Below are 18,822 nucleotides of genomic sequence, written 5' to 3' on the forward strand. Positions count from 1 at the left end.
TATGGAAATCAGCAACTGACAGAAGGGACATACATACCGTCATCTGCATCACTGGCCCCTACGGTGATGATACTGGAGCCAGGGGGGAGGCTCTCGGTGACCGAAGTGCTGTAGGAGGTGGCGTTGAAGACGGGAGGGTTGTCGTTGACGTCCAGGACGTTGAAGTAGACCCTGACCACACTGGCCTGACAACCGCCGTCCTGGGCCCTCACAGTCAGGATGTAGTACTGCTGGGATTCATAGTCCAGGGGCCGCGTGACGTTGAAGACCCCCGTGACGGGGTTGAGCAGGAAGGTCTCGTCTTCGTCCTCCTCCTCCAGGGAGTACGTGATCTCGCCGTTCACCCCCGAGTCCGAGTCACTAGCCAGGATCGCCGCCACAATGGAGCCTGACAAGTCAAGAAGCAGACAGTCAGACAGTGAGGGTTTGAGAGGGTTTTTGGATTGTTGGATTGGGATTCCCTCATGTCTGCCTACCAACTCATTCAACTGCTATATAAAAGAAATACAACATATTTCATATTTCCAAGTGCCACAGTTTAATGAACAGATTCAATGTCCCGGTAACACTTTATTTTAATGGTTTGTAATAAACCATTTATAAGGAATATATAAATTGTCTGTTCACCATTTATTAATAATTACTCCCACATTAATAAACCATTTACTAATCATTATTCAAGTATTTTTGCAGTCCCTAATCTAAAGTGATTGCCATTTATAATGTAGAAATACTTTAAATGTTTTGAGTGACTAGTGCAATTTCTCACAAAAAGATGGGCATGCCATTGGTAGACATTCCTGTAGTACTTGGTAATAGAACAAGCACACAACAAAGGATGTTTAACAAACTATATATACATATGTGAATATCTAACATTTACAAATATGGGAATAATGATTAATAAACAGTGATTTTTTTTATTGTAAATGCCTTATAAATGGTTTATTATGGACCCTTAAAATAAAGTGTTACAATCTTTGTTGACCTAGCTAACTAGCAAAACGTTTGCATTAAAAGCCTTTAAAATATAGATAGACCACATTCAGGTGGAATGGCATAAACTTTAGCAGAAATTAATTTGGGAACTTTCACACTGAGTAAGCATGAACGAACCTGGCAGTTACAAGCAACGCCATGTGACAGCCTTTTACCTGGTGTCATATCCTCGGGAATGTCGAAGGAGTACATTCCACGGGAGAATTTAGGCGTGTGATCATTGACGTCACTGACAGTGATGTTCAGCCTCATATCTGAGGATTGCTTTCCATCGTCAGCTCGGACCAGAAGGGAGTACTTGGAGCGACGTTCCCGGTCCAGTCTCTTGGTGGCGATCAGGTCCCCCGATTCCGGGTCGATCCGGAAACTGTCATCGGCACCGCTGATAATGGTGTAGGTCACCAGCGCATTAGGACCCTGAAGAAATACAAATGGTTATAATTGGTTATTTCTAACGGCAGAAAGATTCAGTATTCTATTCTTTATTATGAGGCTTTAATTAAAACCTCTATAGGATCGGTGGGTCCCCCGCGGGACGGTTGAGCTAACGTAGGCTAATGTGATTAGCATGAGGTTGTAAGTAACAAGAAAATTTCCCAGGACATAGACACATCTGATATTGACAGAAAGCTTAACTTCTTGCAACTATAGGGGGTGCTGTTTTGCATTAGCATAATTTGCTCTACAGATTAAACTGCCTAGTACTCAATTCTTGCTCGTACAATATGCATATTATTATTATTATTGGATAGAAAACACTCTCTAGTTTCTATAGCCGTTGGAATTTTGTCTCTGAGTGAAACAGAACTCAATCTACAGCACTTTTCATGATAGGGAGTCAGATTTCAAACATCTTGGCCACTGATCTGGAGTCAGTTTAAAGGTCACTGTAAATGCTATGGAGAAACAGACACTGCTTACGTCTTCCCCTGGGTGTCAGTACGTGATGACGCTTTGAATGGAGTCGATTGCGCAATCAGTGCCTCTATAAATCACCAAATACCATAAGTAACTTCCTTTGGCTGCCTGCGCGTGGCGCGCGAAGGACATCCGACTCGCCTCCTTCCAAGCTTTAGTTTAGCCAGTAATATTTCTCCGGTCATATTTTTACTCGTTATAGGTGTTAACAGCATCATAAGGTAGTTAATTTGAACCGTTTTATAGCAATTTATATCCGTTTAGTGCGATTTTGAGGCATTGCTTTGTTGTGCACTTTGAAGCGCCGGGCACGTTTCGGGGTCCCGGTCGAACGTTAGTGGGCATTTCGACAGACAAGAGGACATCTTTCGACCAAAAGAAGATTAGACCCAAGAAAGGATACATTGCCCAAGATTCTGATGGAAGATCACCTCATAGTAAGAAATATTTAAGATGATAAATCGTTGTTCTGTAGAAAAATGTTAAACGCACGTTCCGCCATTTTGTTAGGTGTAGCTTTGCTTGGCGCAACCTGTATTGAAAAGTAAGGATAATTTAAAAAATGTAATTCCGCGATTGTATTAAGAATTAAATTGTCTATAAATCGCTGTCCACCCTATATTTTTTAGTCAAGTTTATGAGTATTTATGTATAAGACTAGATCACTGTCTAATATGGTGCACGACATTTTCTGACCAGCTGGGCTACTTTTGTCATTGTCTAACCATGATTTTGGTGGCTAAATATGCACATTTTCGAACAAACTCTATATGTATGTTGTAATATGATGTTACAGGAGTGTCAGAATTCTGGAAGAATTCTGAGAAGGTTAGTGAAAAAATGTATATATTTTGGCGATATTTACGTTATCGCTCTCTTTGGCTTGAATCAGTGCTCGGGTAACGTTTGCATATGTGGTATGCTAATATAACGATTTATTGTGTTTTCGCCGTAAAACACTTAGAAAATCTGAAATGTTGTCTGAATTCACAAGATCTGTGTCTTTCCATTGCTATGTGCGGTGTATTTTTAAGAAATGTTTTATGATGAGTAAATTGGTAATACAAGTTGCTCTCTGTAGCAATTCTAGTCGCTTTGGTGAGATTTGTGATGGTGGCTGCAATGGCAAACTATGATTTATACCTGAAATATGCACATTTTTCTAACAAAACCTTTCCTATACCATAAATATGTTATCAGACTGTCATCTGATGAGGTTTTTTCTTGGTTAGTGGCTATCAATATCTTAGTTTAGCCGAATTGGTGATAGCTACTGGTGGAGAGAAAAAATGGTGGACAAAGAAAAATGGTGTCTTTTGCTAACGTGTTTAGCTAATAGATTTACATATTGTGTCTTCCCTGTAAAACATTTTAAAAATCTGAAATGGTGGCTTTATTCACAAGATCTGTATCTTTCATTAGGTGTCTTGGACTTGTAATTTAATGATATTTAGATGCTACTATTTAATTGTGACGCTATGCTAGCGATGCTAATCAGTGTGGGGGGGTGCTCCCGGATCCGGGGTTGAGGCTCGTGAAAGGTTAAATTCTTGTTACTTTAACTACACTGTCCAATGTACAGTAGCTATTACAGTGAAAGAATACCATGCTATTGTTTGAGGAGAGTGCACAGTTATGAACTTGAAAATGTATTAATAAACCAATTAGAGACATTTGGGCAGTCTTGATGCAATTTATTTAACAGAAATGCAATGGTTCATTGGATCAGTCTAAAACGTTGCACATACACTGCTAATCTAAATTGCACCTGGGCTGGAATAATTCTCTTGCATTTCAAAATGGTACAAAAAAAAAACATAATTTTTTCTTTGTATTATCTTTTACCACATCTAATGTGTTATATTTCCTACATTAATTTAACATTTCCACAAACTGTTTCACTTTGAAAGTGTTTCCTTTCAAATGGTATCAAGAATATGCATATCCTTGCTTCAGGTCCTAAGCTACAGGCAGTTTTAGGCGAAAATTGAAAAAAAGGGGCGGATCCTTTTACATGAGACCGTGACGATTAACATAGGTTAAGGGTTATGGTTAGTCAAAGTGCTGACGGGGGAGAGAGGGACATCATACTACTTTCTTTGTGAGAGTGAAATTCATGTTCACAACCACCCACTGCGTGCGTTCACACTTTTATCAAATACCTTATTCTAGGGCTAATAGATTTGACATTATTATATTAGAAATCTCAATGAGTGAAATATATGGCAAATGCATCACTTGGCAAGCTCCCCTCAGAATAGAATGGTCATATGGGTGAAAAGAAAAACTCACAGGAGCTGAATGGCAGTATTCTCTTGGGCCTTACTCTTGGTCTTTGAACTCTGGGGCTATAGAGTTCCTCTATAAACGCAACTAATAGATCCCATGATACCTTGGACAAGTACAACCCAGTACACATGTGAAAGCCATAGTGGTCCTTTGCAATTGGAGTAGAGGACTGGACGTGGTATGACAACTGAATAACAGTGGCGACAGAGCTTGACATTTATGTTTGTGCTGAGCACAATACCAGAGCAGATGACTCTCTCCTGATGTCTGATGCTAAGTGAGGGGAAAAAGTCAACTTCAAAAGCTACTACTTTTCAACAGAGGAATTATGTTTTGACTTGTCAAAAGCTAAAAACATCTTTAATTTCAGGGTGATTTCAAGGGTACTTTTGATCTTGACAATATACAATAAAATGGAGTTGATGCAATAAAATAAAGTTGATGTATCTCCCATTTAGTAAGTAGTAATAGTTTATTGCTAGTTTATCAAGGACAAAAACCTCATCATTGTGAGTTACCCCCATTGCAATTCCAGAGAGCCCATTCTCATTCCCAGATCTACAGAGTGGTAAATTTTTTTGTGATAGGTCAGATTGAGGCTGTGTTCATCTAACAGGCCCTTGTCATCAATCCGAATGCTGGATCTGGGATTCCCATCAGCCACCTGGGCTGCAAACTGGAACCAGACACCCTTCGTCTGCTAATTAATTCTCTGATAGGTTTCAAAATGAGAGAGGAGGGAAAAAGAGGGGGATGGGAGGGGAGAGGATTAGGGGGTTAAAAAAGAGGGGGAGGAGTGGGGAAAGAGGGGGAGTGGAGAGGAGAGGAGTAGGGGGTTGAAAAAGAGGTGGAGGAGTGGGGAAAGAGGGGGAGTGGAGAGGAGAGGAGTAGGGGGTTAAAAAAGAGGGGGAGGAGTGGGGAAAGAGGGGGAGTGGAGAGGAGAGGAGTAGGGGGTTGAAAAAGAGGTGGAGGAGTGGGGAAAGAGGGGGAGTGGAGAGGAGAGGAGTAGGGGGTTGAAAAAGAGGTGGAGGAGTGGGGAAAGAGGGGGAGTGGAGGGGAGAGGAGTAGGGGGTTGAAAAAGAGGTGGAGGAGTGGGGAAAGAGGGGGAGTGGAGGGGAGAGGAGTAGGGGGACCAAAAGGAGAGAGGAGGAGAGGAGTAGCGGGTCCATCGTCTCCCCCTGACACTGACCATTCCCCTGACCTTCCCTTGCAAAAAGACTGACTAGTTTACAGCCGTCCCAAGGCACAGAGGGAAGAAAGAGGGGGGCAACCAATTAAAGAGCAGGATTCCGGGCCAGACTTGGGTATAAGGAAACTCCTTTAGCAGATGAGTTGCAGCAGCGTGGGGTGAGGAGAGACTCCTAGAGCTGTCGAAAAGCGGCCTAGTCCTGAAACAAGACTAGGCCGCGTGAGCCAATCACAAGACAGGTGTTAAAAGTCCAATCACAGCAACGTGTTGAGAGGTGATGTGTGCTAATGCTTCTATTTACAATCCATCAATCTAAACTGATACAGTCATTTAAGAACTAGATTTGTAGGTGATGCACAGTACCAAAAGAAGGAACTTTGAAAGTTATGTTCCCCCCTAGGACTGTTGATTTAGTAAATGACTGTGTATTTACATGTGGGGTACATCATACAATGCTTTATTAACTGTCTTGTAGGAACTCACTTCAGTCACGCTCATTTGTATTTTCAGCAGTCTTTTTGGCTGTTACGTTGTTGTTTTGCTTCTTTAGCACCCATTGTTCTAGATACTTTTCTTAGTTAGGCTTGCTTTTGGTACCTGCATATTATCCACACTGTGTCAGAATGCTAATAAAACGAGAATGTTCTCTCCAAAAAGACAATAAGTGCAGCTTTTTTTTCTATTCTTTCAAATAATCCGGTGAGAACCATTTTCTCCAAAAGAGGCCTTCATAACAGGAGAGAGCAAAGCTTTATTCTTTGTCTTTTCCAAACTGAATGCAGCCGTTCCCTTCCTTTCGGGAGTAGCGAAAAACGGATGCATAGAAACAGCATTTTAATATGCTCACACATGACTCCCATATGTAGCACTGTTAAATTGGATGGGATCATTATGATGTCTGAATTCAGCCAGTTAGCTGGCCAACAGCTTGCCACGCCTGGTTACGGCTCCGTGGATCACATGGGGATTTCTGAACAGGGCCTGAATGCATTTCATATACTTAGTGCCAGCGCAACTTACGCTTCCTGCGTTAGGATGTGGGCAGAAATTGGCCAACTTTATCTGGAGTTCAGCTTAATGATCATATCTGAGTGCAACTACTTTGTGCCAACAAGTGCCTTTTCCAACTATAATTTCCTTCATGACCCATAATAGGTAAAATGACTGGATAGGATTCATCATATTGCTTTCCCCTTTCAGGTACTTTTGGATCAGTGGTCATGAAGGAGAGGAGGCAAGGGAAGGCAGCTATTTGATACTACTGGAACACAGCTCAAGTCTTTCTTCCCTTTGATTTTGACTATGAGGAAAAAGTGAAAAAGAAAATAACGGAAACCGTCCAAGTCCATTTAATTTCAAATCCTTCAAGATCAGAGCGCAGAGTTCAAGTTCACTTGAGTCCAAGAGAAGTTACTCAAATGTCCTTAAAACGCCCTATTAGTCAAAATATTGACCTGACTCCAGGATTTACAGTCAATGTTCTATTCTGAATACAATGACCATTCCAGAAATGGACTGTGCATGATTTTTCTCACATTCTAACTGGCGAGGTTGGTGAGGTAACAGCTGTGTAATAAAAATGTGTGGCCTCATAAGTTAACATTAAGTATGAGTGCATATTCTCTCACACACTAATCCTTCCTCACAATGGCCCCAGTTCTTTCCATTCAGTTCCCCTGCCTCATTGGCAGGGCCAAGGAACCGCAGGCCTTGGAGATGCTGGGAGGACCTGATTTTCGCTCAGTGCTGGATTTTATGTCCACATCCTGCCTAAGCTGCGAAAGATGGAGCCTTTTTCTAATCAAGGGTGAAGCCAGTGATGTAATGTGAACTACAGAGGCCCGCGGAGGGACAATCTGCCCGGCGCGAGGAGCCAATCGTTAGCTGCTCTCTTCAGGGCTTGGTGACACCTGTGGCCCCTAGGCATCTCAGATAACGTCAAAACACGTGATCGCTGGGGACCGAGTGTGTCTGTGTGTGTGAGCAAGAAAAAGTGCCGCAATTTCTCCAGCTACAAGTTGTGGTCACTGGTGTACCAGACAACCCCGCAGCCCCCTCAAGGAGTGAGGATGCACGAGCACTGGAGGCCCATGTGCCCATCATCGATTGTCAATTTTTTTTCACTTAATAAATCATTTTGACAGTAACCCTCCAAAAAGTAATTCATAAATCTTTTTCATTTCCATATGTACTAGGACGCTAAGTGTTTGTTTATTGGGCTTCAGGAATGTGACTGATCAAACTGCGTTACGCCAGTGGCTGTGTCGGATACTTGGTAAAATAATTGTAGAGCATATTAATTAGACGTAATTCTTATTTAATTTTGGGGATATTGGAAACTACGTTTCTACCTGCAGCCACTTCAAGAAATCCCCTAACAGAGGCTCACATCTGCTCATTTCCAGATTTTCATTTCCAAGTTCCTATATGCAGATAAGAGCAATATAATGTATTTAGGAGGTTGAGCGCTTTACATTTAAGTACGGCACCAAATCTAGTCAAGATGTACATAAAAAAACATCAATTTTGATGGTAACAGAGATAACGACGGTATGCCTTGTACATTTGCTTTTTGTAATGGCTGCCTTTTGGCTGATCCTTCCCACTAGCATAGGGGACGGGGACGGGGACGGGGACGGGGACGGGGGAGTTATCTGCCAGAGTTCCATTCAAATAGGCATCCGCACAGACAGAATATAGAAAAGGCCAATCCTGGGAGACTTTACCTCATCTGCGTCTGTGGCTGTTAGCTGCATTATCTTGAAGCCATCACTGATGTTCTCTTCGATGGTCACGTCAAGAAGATCGTTCGGGAAAACAGGTGGGTTGTCGTTGACGTCCTGGAGCGTAATTTCCACCTGGAGAGAAAGAAAAACACCACCATTTCCATGAAAACAGTGCCAAACAATGCCTGCTATAGCCGTTAGGTTCACTGCGAAACGTCCTGCTCGCATTTCTGACAGATATGCGCCCAGCAGGGACAAGTGATCATTCTTCCACTCTTCATAAAACTGCAGAGGGCTGGGGAGAGGAGAGTTACTGAAATGTCAAGTGTTTCATATTCACATTCTGAATAGTCTTATTTTGATGTCAAGTGTAGAGATCAATGGTAGTTTGATGCCAAGTGTAGAGTGTAGTTATCAATGCATTAGACTGGGACAGTTCCATCTAGAGGGAGCTGCTTTATGGTTTTACACACACGTCTACACAGTGTACAGACAGTATTCAACTACTGCCTGGAGATACACACTTCTTATGAGTGTTTTACACAACCCAAAACCATTCGGTGGTATCTTTAGCATAATGAAAGAGAGAGATGAAGGGAGAGAGAGGGAGGGAAAGATAGAGACATTATGGTGTCACATTGTGTCTAGCCCATAAATATTACATTTCCACTCATACTCCACAATCCAATCTCATCCCCTAACCCAAATATGCATTTCAATGCCAGTAAACAGTGTTCACTTTGAATCATAACAGACATTTCCGTTTGCATTCTTTGTTTATTGCTTCTATAAATAAGGAAAAGTCGGGTTTGAATTCTCCAGCGTTGCCATCTCCATTAATGTTGACAGTGATTATGGTAATTATTTGTCTCTCTATGCAGTCTTATTCAGTCCTACAGTTGAATCTGCCGCTGTGCGGGTTGATGTGTGTTGGTGAGGTGCAATAGGCCCCAAAAACAATATACACTGCTCAAAAAAATAAAGGGAACACTTAAACAACACAATGTAACTCCAAGTCAATCACACTTCTGTGAAATCAAACTGTCCACTTAGGAAGCAACAGTGATTGACAATAAATTTCACATGCTGTTGAGTCTACAACCCACACAAGTGGCTCAGGTAGTGCAGCTCATCCAGGATGGCACATCAATGCGAGCTGTGGAAAAAAGGTTTGCTGTGTCTGTCAGCGTAGTGTCCAGAGCATGGAGGCGCTACCAGGAGACAGGCCAGTACATCAGGAGACGTGGAGGAGGCCGTAGGAGGGCAACAACCCAGCAGCAGGACCGCTACCTCCGCCTTAGTGCAAGGAGGTGCACTGCCAGAGCCCTGCAAAATGACCTCCAGCAGGCCACAAATGTGCATGTGTCAGCATATGGTCTCACAAGGGGTCTGAGGATCTCATCTCGGTACCTATTGGCAGTCAGGCTACCTCTGGCGAGCACATGGAGGGCTGTGCGGCCCCACAAAGACATGCCACCCCACACCATGACTGACCCATCGCCAAACCGGTCATGCTGGAGGATGTTGCAGGCAGCAGAACGTTCTACACGGCATCTCCAGACTCTGTCATGTATGTCACATGTGCTCATGTGCTCAGTGTGAACCTGCATTCATCTGTGAAGAGCACAGGGCGCCAGTGGCGAATTTGCCAATCTTGGTGTTCTCTGGCAAATGCCAAACGTCCTGCACGGTGTTGGGCTGTAAGCACAACCCCCACCTGTGGACGTCAGGCCCTCATACCACCCTCATGGAGTCTGTTTCTGACCGTTTGAGCAGACACATGCACATTTGTGGCCTGCTGGAGATAATTTTGCAGGGCGCTGGCAGTGCACCTCCTTGCACAAAGGCGGAGGTAGCGGTCCTGCTGCTGGGTTGTTACCCTCCTACGGCCTCCTCCACGTCTCCTGATGTACTGGCCTGTCTCCTGGTAGCGCCTCCATGCTCTGGACACTACGCTGACAGACACAGCAAACCTTTTTGCCACAGCTCGCATTAATGTGCCATCCTGGATGGACTGCACTACCTGAGCCACTTGTGTGGGTTGTAGACTCCGTCTCATGCTACCACTAGAGTGAGAGCACCGCCAGCATTCAAAAGTGACCATAACATCAGCCAGGAAGCATAGGAACTGAGAAGTGGTCTGTGATCACCACCTGCAGAATCACTCCTTTTTTGGGGGTGTCTTGCTAATTGCCTATAATTTCCACCTTTTGCCTATTCCATTTGCACAACAGCATGTGAAATTTATTGTCAATCAGTGTTGCTTCCTAAGTGGACAGTTTGATTTCACAGAAGTGTGATTGACTTGGAGTTACATTGTGTTGTTTAAGTGTTCCCTTTATTTTTTGAGCAGTGTATATATACCCTTTGGATCATGTGTATATTGATATTGTGCTGCTAGATATTACTGCTCTGTTGGAGCTAGAAACGTAAGGATTTAAATATAACTGCACTTTTGGAGCTAGAAACAAACATGTAGATATTACTGAACTTTTGTAGATAGAAACATAATCCTTTAGATATTACTGCACTGCTGGAGCAAGAAACATAGGGCTGTCCCAACAAAAAACAATTTTGATCGACCGAGAGTCGTGAGTTCTTTCAACGAATCGATTGGTCAAAATGTTTAAACATGTATTTTTCCATATATAGACACACCCTATGTTTGAATAAAATCAACTATATGTAGGTTACTGAGCTTGTCTGATGCTTTAACCATTGCGATTAAAAATTAAGACACAAATTACTAAAGAGGGAGCCGGAGCTCAATATAGTGTTATGTCCGTCGTAGGAATGAGACCAAAGCGCAGCGTGGAAAGTGTACATCTTAATTTATTTTAGAATGAACACCAAAAAAACAACAAAAGATCAACGAACGTAAAGTTCTGCAGGGCTATACAGCTACAGTGCAAAAACAATATCCCACTAACTCAGATGGAAAACAGGCTGCCTAAGTATGATTCCCAATCAGAGACAACGATAGAAGGCTGCCTCTGATTGGGAACCATACCGGGCCAACAAAGAAATAGAAAACTAGAATGCCCACCCAAATCACACCCTGACCTAACCAATAAGAGAAATAAACAGACTCTCTAAGGTCAGGGCGTGACAGTACCCCCCCCCCCCCCCCCCCCCAAAGGTGCGGACTCCGGCCGCAAAACCTGACTCTATGAGGGAGGGGCCGGGTGGGCATCTAGCCTCGGTGGCGGCTCCGGTTCGGGGCGTAGACCCCGCTCCGCTTGCTGATCCCTCCGCTTCCGTGGACCGGACCGTGGATCGTCGCCGGAGGCTCTGGACCGTGGATCGTCGCAGGAGGAACCAGACCGTGGATCATCGCCGGAGGAACCGGACCGTGGATCGTCGCCGGAGGCTCCGGACCGTGGATCGTCGCCGGAGGCTCCGGACCGTAGATCGTCGCCGGGGACTCCGGACCGTAGCTCGTCGCTGGAGGCTCTGGACTGCCGACCGTCGCTGGAGGCTCTGGACTGCCGACCGTCGCTGGAGGCTCTGGACTCCCGACCGTCGTTGGAGGCTCTGGACTGCCGACCGTCGCTGGAGGCTCTGGACTGCCGACCGTCGTTGGAGGCTCTGGACTGCAGACCGTCGCTGGAGGCTCTGGACTGCCGACCGTCGCTGGAGGCTCTGGACTGCCGACCGTAGCTGGAGGCTCTGGACTGCCGACCGTCGCTGGAGGCTCTGGACTGCCGACCGTCGTTGGAGGCTCTGGACTGCAGACCGTCGCTGGAGGCTCTGGACTGCAGACCGTCGCTGGAGGCTCTGGACTGCAGACCGTCGCTGGAGACTCTGGACTGCAGACTGTTGCTGGAGACTCTGGACCTTGGATCGTTACTGGAGGCTTCGGGCCATGGATCATCACTGGAGGCTTCGTGCCATAGTTCATCACTGTAGGCTTCGGGCCATGGATTATCACTGGAGGCTCCGTGGCATGGATCATCACTGCAGGCTCCGGGCCATGGATCATCACAGGAGGTTCCGGACTGTGGCCCGTCCAGGAGGTTCCGGACTGTGAATCGTCTCAGGAGGTTCCGGACTGTGGACCGCTTCAGGAGGTTCCGGACTGTGGACCGACTCAGGAGGTTCCGGACTGTTGACCACCTCAGGAGGTTCCGGACTGTGTACCGTCTCAGGAGGTTCCGGACTGTGGACCGCTTCAGGAGGTTCCGGACTGTGGACCGCCTCAGGAGGTTCCCGGACTGTGGACCGTCGTTGGAGGTTTTGGACTGTGAAACGTCGCCGGAAGCTCTGGACTGGGTACTGTCGCCGGAAGCTCTGGACTGTGGAGGCGCACTGGAGGCCTGATGTGTGGGACCGGTACAGGTGGCACCGGGCTAATGACACGCACCTCAGGGCGAGTACGAGGAGGAGGCATAGGACGTACTGGACTGTGGAGGCGCACTGGAGGTCTGGAGCGTAGAGCTGGCACAACCCGTCTTGGCTGGATGCTCACTTTAGCCCGTCAAGTGCGGGGCGCTGGCACAGGATGCACTGGGCTGTGAAGGCGCACTGGAGACACGGTGCGTAGACCCGCATAACATGGTGCCGTGAACGGTGACACACACCCAGGGCGAGTGCGCAGAGGAGACACCGGACTGGTGTCACGCTCCTCAGCATGCCTGCTCTGCAGCGCTTTCACCGCCAGCAGCTCTCTCCGGAATCTTGCGTCGAGCTCCTCACTCGACTCCCTGACTGGCTCTGGTTCACCCCTCGGCTCCACCGACCACACCGTGTGCCCCCACCCAATTTTTTGGGGGGGCTGCCTCTCGTGCTTGTGTCGAGTCCTATATTCCTGGTCTCGTCGCCGATCCTCCCTCGCTGCCTCCGCCTGCTTCCATGGCAGGGTCTTGTCCCTTGCCATTACCTCCTCCCAGGTCCAGGATGTCCTCCACTCCTGGGCACGCTGCTTGTTCACTTGGTGGTGGGATCTTCTGTTACATCCGTCGTCGGAATGAGACCAAAGCGCAGCGTGGAAAGTGTACATCTTAATTTATTTTAGAATGAACACCAAAAAAACAACAAAAGATCAACAAACGTAAAGTTCTGCAGGGCTATACAGCTAAAGTGCAAAAACAATATCCCCAAAACTCAGGTGGAAAACAGATTGCCTAAGTATGATTCCCAATCAGAGACAACGATAGACAGCTGCCTCTGATTGGGAACCATACCCGGCACTTACAGAAATATAAAACTAGAATGCCCACCCAAATCACACCCTGACCTAACCTAACCAAATAGAGAAATAAACAGGCTTTCTAAGGTCAGGGCGTGACATATAGTCTAGCCAGAAGAAAAAAAATCTGTTCCCAACCCTCCTCCTCCCGCTGCCCGCTCCTGCTGGCTTTCACCGATTCTGACATTAATCTTCTGAAGTTGCCGGTAATAGGCTACACCAGCAGTCGACAACCTTTTCCATTTGGAGTGCCAAGTTATCATACCATTTCTACTGATCTGCGTGCCAGTTATGATTTTCATATGCATATTTACGTGGAACAGTTTTTTTTATTTTATGTCTTCATATCTCAAAAGAATTTAGAATAGTCTTCATATCTGCCCCAATTCAGGAAACTAGGCGTATGTCGTAAATCACAACTTCACAGGAGCGCCTTTTGAACTTTTTATTTTATTTTTTTATCAAAATGCTTTTTTGGCAGAAATGCCTTCTCGAACATGTGAACTTTCATGTGCCTTAATATCAAACGTGTATGTCATCTGTAAATATAAATTAAATTGTTAAATTATGAGCCTAGTTGGTTTAGCCAAAGAAAAAGTCAGCAACCTTCCCGCCAGCCATGATTGGCTGAGATAATGATTGGACTGGACATGCCGAGAGATGAGTTTGGATTGGTCTGCGGTGTTGCATCTTGTGTCTATAAAATGAGCTGCTCGTAATGTGTAAATAATCCTTTCTACTGCAGTTTTCTTGAAATATATGTTAGCTATGAACAACTGCAAATATGTTGCTACTGCTCTCAATAACATTGCTTCCCTGAATTTATAAGGCTCTATCGACCAAGGTCAGTGGGAAAAAGTTGTGATGGACTACTTTCTGGATGACGAACATGCCATGCAATGCTGACTCTCTCATTTTATAACACGTTTTGAAATCAGTGGAACACAACGGCCCAAACAAGCTGTGCAAGCTAAACAGAAACAACACAGGATGTCTTATGAAAGGGGTTGCAGTCTGCCGTGAAGCTTTCATCCATGTATACAGGTAAGAATCTAGCTACAGATTCAGATATTATACGTTTCAAATTTTGTCAGAAAGTTGTTTTCATTGCAAGCTAAAGCTTGCTGTTAGCTAGCCAGCTGGAGTTTGATGGTTGGCTTGCTAACTAACAATGAACCTAATGTTATTTGGTTAACTTTAGTTTGCTATGACAATTGGTTTGTACTGTTAGTAATGTTACTCTATGGATTGGGATTATAGTTAATTGTTTAGCTAGCTAGCTAACGTTAACGTGACAGGTCTAAACAAAAGATCCCAAGTTAAAGCTTGCTGTTAGCTAGCTAACTTTAGCTTATGTTAGGTGGCTGGCTTGCTAGCTAACATTAACTTATGTGTTTGAAGTGTGTGTAACGTTAGAAATATTTTCTCAGAATGCCATTTCACATTGCTAGTTATAGCCTAATGTTAACCTTAGCATAGCTAGCTATGACAATTGGTTTGTATTGCTAGTTAAAGCTTGCTATTAACTAGCCAGCTGACGTTAGATGGCTGGCTAGCTACAGTAGCTAACACTAGCTGTATGAACTGTGTGTAGTGATGTTATCTCTGCCATTTCGCATCTACTGTATAATAAATCTGAAGTGTTTGTGTGGAATTTGTCTTTAAGCATTAATCAGTAGAACAGGCCTGACTAATCCACCAGTCATACAGTCAACAAAAAGAGAGCTGGCCCAAGCAAGCAAAGGCAGCAGCGCAGTCATCAACTACATGCACCATTTCTTCACCAACTACGGAGTTGAGAAAACACGTGTGGACCTGAATTGTGATAACTGCAGTGGCCAAAACAAGAACAAGTTTGTGCTCTGGTATTGTGCCTGGTGGACCATGTACAAGCTACACCACAATTGGGACTTTCACTTCCTGATCACAGGCCACACCACGTTTGCCACTGACTTGTGCTTCAGCCTCATCAAGCAGCGCTTCAGACAGACCAGAGTGAACACTTTGTCTGAGATTGCTGGTGTTGTGAAGGACAGCACTGTGACAGGGGTCAACATCCCAGAGCTGGTTGGACTAGATGATGGTACGGTGCTGGTGGAAAGCTATGGCTGGCAACAACACCTGACTCCGTACTTCAGGCCGCTGGCCAGAACAAGCAGTACCAGCACTTCAGGTAAACAATAATTATTTGTATGAGGTTATTCTTCTCTAAACTTGGGAGGTGAATTGATGTTGTGCAGGGTTGTAATGTCTTCTGATTTTTTTGTTATTCCCTGTTTTACAGCTTTGATGCTCTGGAGCCTGGTGTTGTCTCTAAGGAGCGTTCAGACTGTCAAGACCAGGTTTCAGCTGCTGCGCAATGCTGACATCCTTCCTCCCATAGATGGTCTGCCTGTAAAAGCACCACCTGGACTGGACACAGCTAGACAACATATTTTTGACAAGATCAGGGAGTTTTGCGACAAAGAGGCTATGGACATCACATGCCCTGCACCAAAGGGCAGGACAGAAACAGGCTCTCCGAATATAGATTCCTTAGTTCATGCGTGGTTTGGACGGTCCAGTCATCAGCACTATCTGCAGTGCCTCTATTCAAATGACTCTCTCCTAACACATACGTTGCTGCTATTTTTTGGTGTTATCCTGCTGCTCAGCCACTTTACCCCTGATTACATGTACAGTTGAAGTTGGAAGTTTACATACACTTAGGTTGGAGTCATTAAAACTCGTTTTTCAACCACTCCACAAATTTTGTGTTAACAAACTATAGTCTTGGCAAGTCGGTTAGGACAACCACTTTGTGCATGACACAAGTAATTTTTCCAACAATTGTTTACAGACAGATTATTTTACTTATAATTCACTGTATTACAATTCCAGTGGGTCAGAAGTTTACATACACTAATTTGACTGTTCCTTTAAACAGTCTTGAAAATTCCAGAAAATTATGTCATGGTTTTAGAAGCTTCTGATAGGCTAATTGACATAATTTGAGTCAATTGTAGGTGTACCTGTGGATGTATTTCAAGGCCTACCTTCAAACTCAGTGCCTCTTTGCTTGACATCATGGGAAAATCAAAAGAAATAAGCCAAGACCTCAGAAAAAAATGTGTAGACCTCCACAAGTCTGGTTCATCCTTGGGACCAATTTCCAAATGCCTAAATGTACCACGTTCATCTGTACAAACAATAGTACGCAAGTATAAACACCATGGGACCACACAGCCATCATACCACTCAGGAAGGAGACGCGTTCTGTCTTCTAGAGATGAACGTACTTTGGTGCAAAAAGTGCCAATCAATCCCAGAACAACAGCAAAGGACCTTGCGAAGATGCTGGAGGAAACAGCTACAAAAGTATCTATATCCACAGTAAAACGAGTCCTATATCGACATAACCTGAAAGGCCGCTCAGCAAGGAAGAAGCCACTCTCCAAAACCGGCATAAAAAAGCCAGACTACGGTTGCAACTGCATATGGGGACAAAGATTGTACTTTTTGGAGAAATGTCCTCTGTTCTGATGAAACAAAAATAGAACTGTTTGGCCATAATAACCATCGTTATGTTTGAATGAAAAAGGGGGAGGCTTGCAAGCCGAAGAACACAATCCCAACCGTGAAGCAGGGGGGTGGCAGCATCATGTTGTGGGGGTGCTTTGCTGCAGGAGGGACTGATGCACTTCACAAAATAGATGGCATCATGAGGATGGAAAATTATGTGGATATATTGAATCAACATCTCAAGACATCAGTCAGGAAGTTAAAGCTTGGTCGCAAATGGGTCTTCCAAACGGACAATGACCCCAAGCATACTTCAAAAGTTGTGGTAAAATGGCTTAACCTGATGAGGACAGAGGGCGCTGTTTTCACTTTGGGGGAAAAACGTGCCCAATTTAAACGGCCTCGTACTCAATTCTTGCTCGTACAATATGCATATTATTATTACTATTGGATAGAAAACACTCTCTAGTTTCTAAAACCGTTTCATTTTTGTCTGTGAGTAAAACAGAACTCATTTGGCAGTACACTTTCTGACCAGGAAGTGGAAAGTCTGAAAATGATGCTCTGTTCAAGGGCCTGCCTATAAATGGGCATGATACGTATGAGTATACATGCACGTCATACACCTTCCCCTAGATGTCAAGAGGAAGTGAGAGAAGAAATGAAGTGTTTATCTTGGTCTGAGGTGGAATTAATCCTCTTGGCACGACGAGTCATCCATTTCCTGTTTTCTGGAAAGCGCGAAGATGGACCTGGAATTGCCTGAAAAGCTGTCGTTATAGGCGACTACTATCTCCGGCTTTGATTTTATTTGATACATGTCACAATATCATCGTAAACTATGTTTTTTCAATATAGTTTTATTAGATTATTGAAATTTTTTCGGGACGTTAGGCGTGTTGCATTGTGTGCCTTTGTTCAGAAAGGAGAGCTTCGCGCCACTTGGCTAGTGTGCTTGCTAATTCAAGAGGGAAAGAGGCCGTTCTAAATCCAAACAACGATTGTTCCCGACAAAGGACCCCTTGTCCAACATTCTGATGAAAGATCAGCAAAAGTAAGAAACATTTTATGATGCTATTTCATATATCTGTCGAACTGTGTACTAGTAGTTTTGCGCCCAGGTTTTGGCCACTCTCTCACTATAACATAAGCCTTATGTCGTAATGAAGATATTTTTAGAATTCTAACACAGCGATTGCATTAAGAACTAGTGTATCTATAATTTCCTATACAACATGTATTTTTCGTAATGTTTATGAATAGCTATTTGGTCAGAATAGGTGAGAGTCTAATAGAAATATCCGCACATTCTGGGAAAAAGAAGCTACGTTAGCATAATGGATAACCACTGATTTCAGCTCTAAATATGCACATTTCCGAACAAAAGATAAGTGTATGTATAACCTGATGTTATAGGACTGTCATCTGAGGAAGGTTTATGAAGGTTAGTGAAAATTAATATCTTTTGCTGGTTTATTCGCCTATTGCTATCGCTAACGTGCCTTGATGAATGAATGCGGTTGTGTGGTAGGCTATTGTAGTAAGCTAATATAATGCTATATTGTGTTTTCGCTGTAAAACACTTAGAAAATCTGAAATATTGTCTGGATTCACAAGATGCTTGTCTTTCATTTGCTGTACACGATGCATTTTTCAGAAACGTTTGACCCAAGTTAAACAATTTAACTTCTTGCAACTATAGGGGGTGCTGTTTCAAATTAGCATAATTGTCTCTACAGATTAAACTGCCTAGTACTCAATTCTTGCTCATACAATATGCATATTATTGTTATTATTTGATAGAAAACACTCTCTAGTTTCTATAGCCATTTGAATTATGTCTCTGAGTGAAACAGAACTCATTCTACAGCACTTTTCCTCCCAGTGTGTGAGATTTAGACATCTTGGCCTCTGGTTCCAGATCAGTTTTAAAAGTCTCTGTTAATCCTATGAGATACAAACACTGCCCACGCCTTCCTCTAGATGTCAGTAAGTGGTGACAATTTGAATGG

At 44.1% G+C, this 18,822-nt stretch overlaps 2 protein-coding genes across 3 annotated transcripts in view; one reads left to right on the plus strand and one right to left on the minus strand.

Annotated features, from left to right (window-relative positions):
- LOC129858156 (protocadherin Fat 4-like) overlaps positions 1-18,822 on the minus strand; it is a 110,702-nt gene that overhangs the window by 36,978 nt on the left and 54,902 nt on the right. For both annotated transcript variants that reach the window (XM_055927165.1, XM_055927164.1), the window contains exons 2-4: positions 8,122-8,253; positions 1,155-1,416; positions 38-388 (exon numbers count right to left, since the gene is read on the minus strand). In XM_055927165.1, the coding sequence (XP_055783140.1) occupies positions 38-388; positions 1,155-1,416; positions 8,122-8,253 (745 nt within the window). The remainder of the gene's footprint in view (positions 1-37; positions 389-1,154; positions 1,417-8,121; positions 8,254-18,822) is intronic.
- On the plus strand, positions 14,060-18,628 carry LOC129858157 (uncharacterized). Its single transcript, XM_055927166.1, has 3 exons — positions 14,060-14,353; positions 14,976-15,482; positions 15,594-18,628. Exons 1-3 carry the CDS (start codon positions 14,344-14,346, stop codon positions 15,992-15,994), a joined length of 918 nt encoding a protein of 305 aa, XP_055783141.1. The 5' UTR covers positions 14,060-14,343; the 3' UTR covers positions 15,995-18,628.

The sequence above is a fragment of the Salvelinus fontinalis genome, chromosome 6 (genome assembly GCF_029448725.1).
Source record: "Salvelinus fontinalis isolate EN_2023a chromosome 6, ASM2944872v1, whole genome shotgun sequence".
NCBI lineage: Eukaryota > Metazoa > Chordata > Actinopteri > Salmoniformes > Salmonidae > Salvelinus > Salvelinus fontinalis.

What these genes read in the sequence shown, in the direction of transcription:
- LOC129858157 (XM_055927166.1), top strand. An exon ending in AAGCAGTACCAGCACTTCAG is followed by an intron (nt 15,483 to 15,593) that starts GTAAACAATAAT and finishes CCTGTTTTACAG; the next exon opens with CTTTGATGCTCTGGAGCCTG.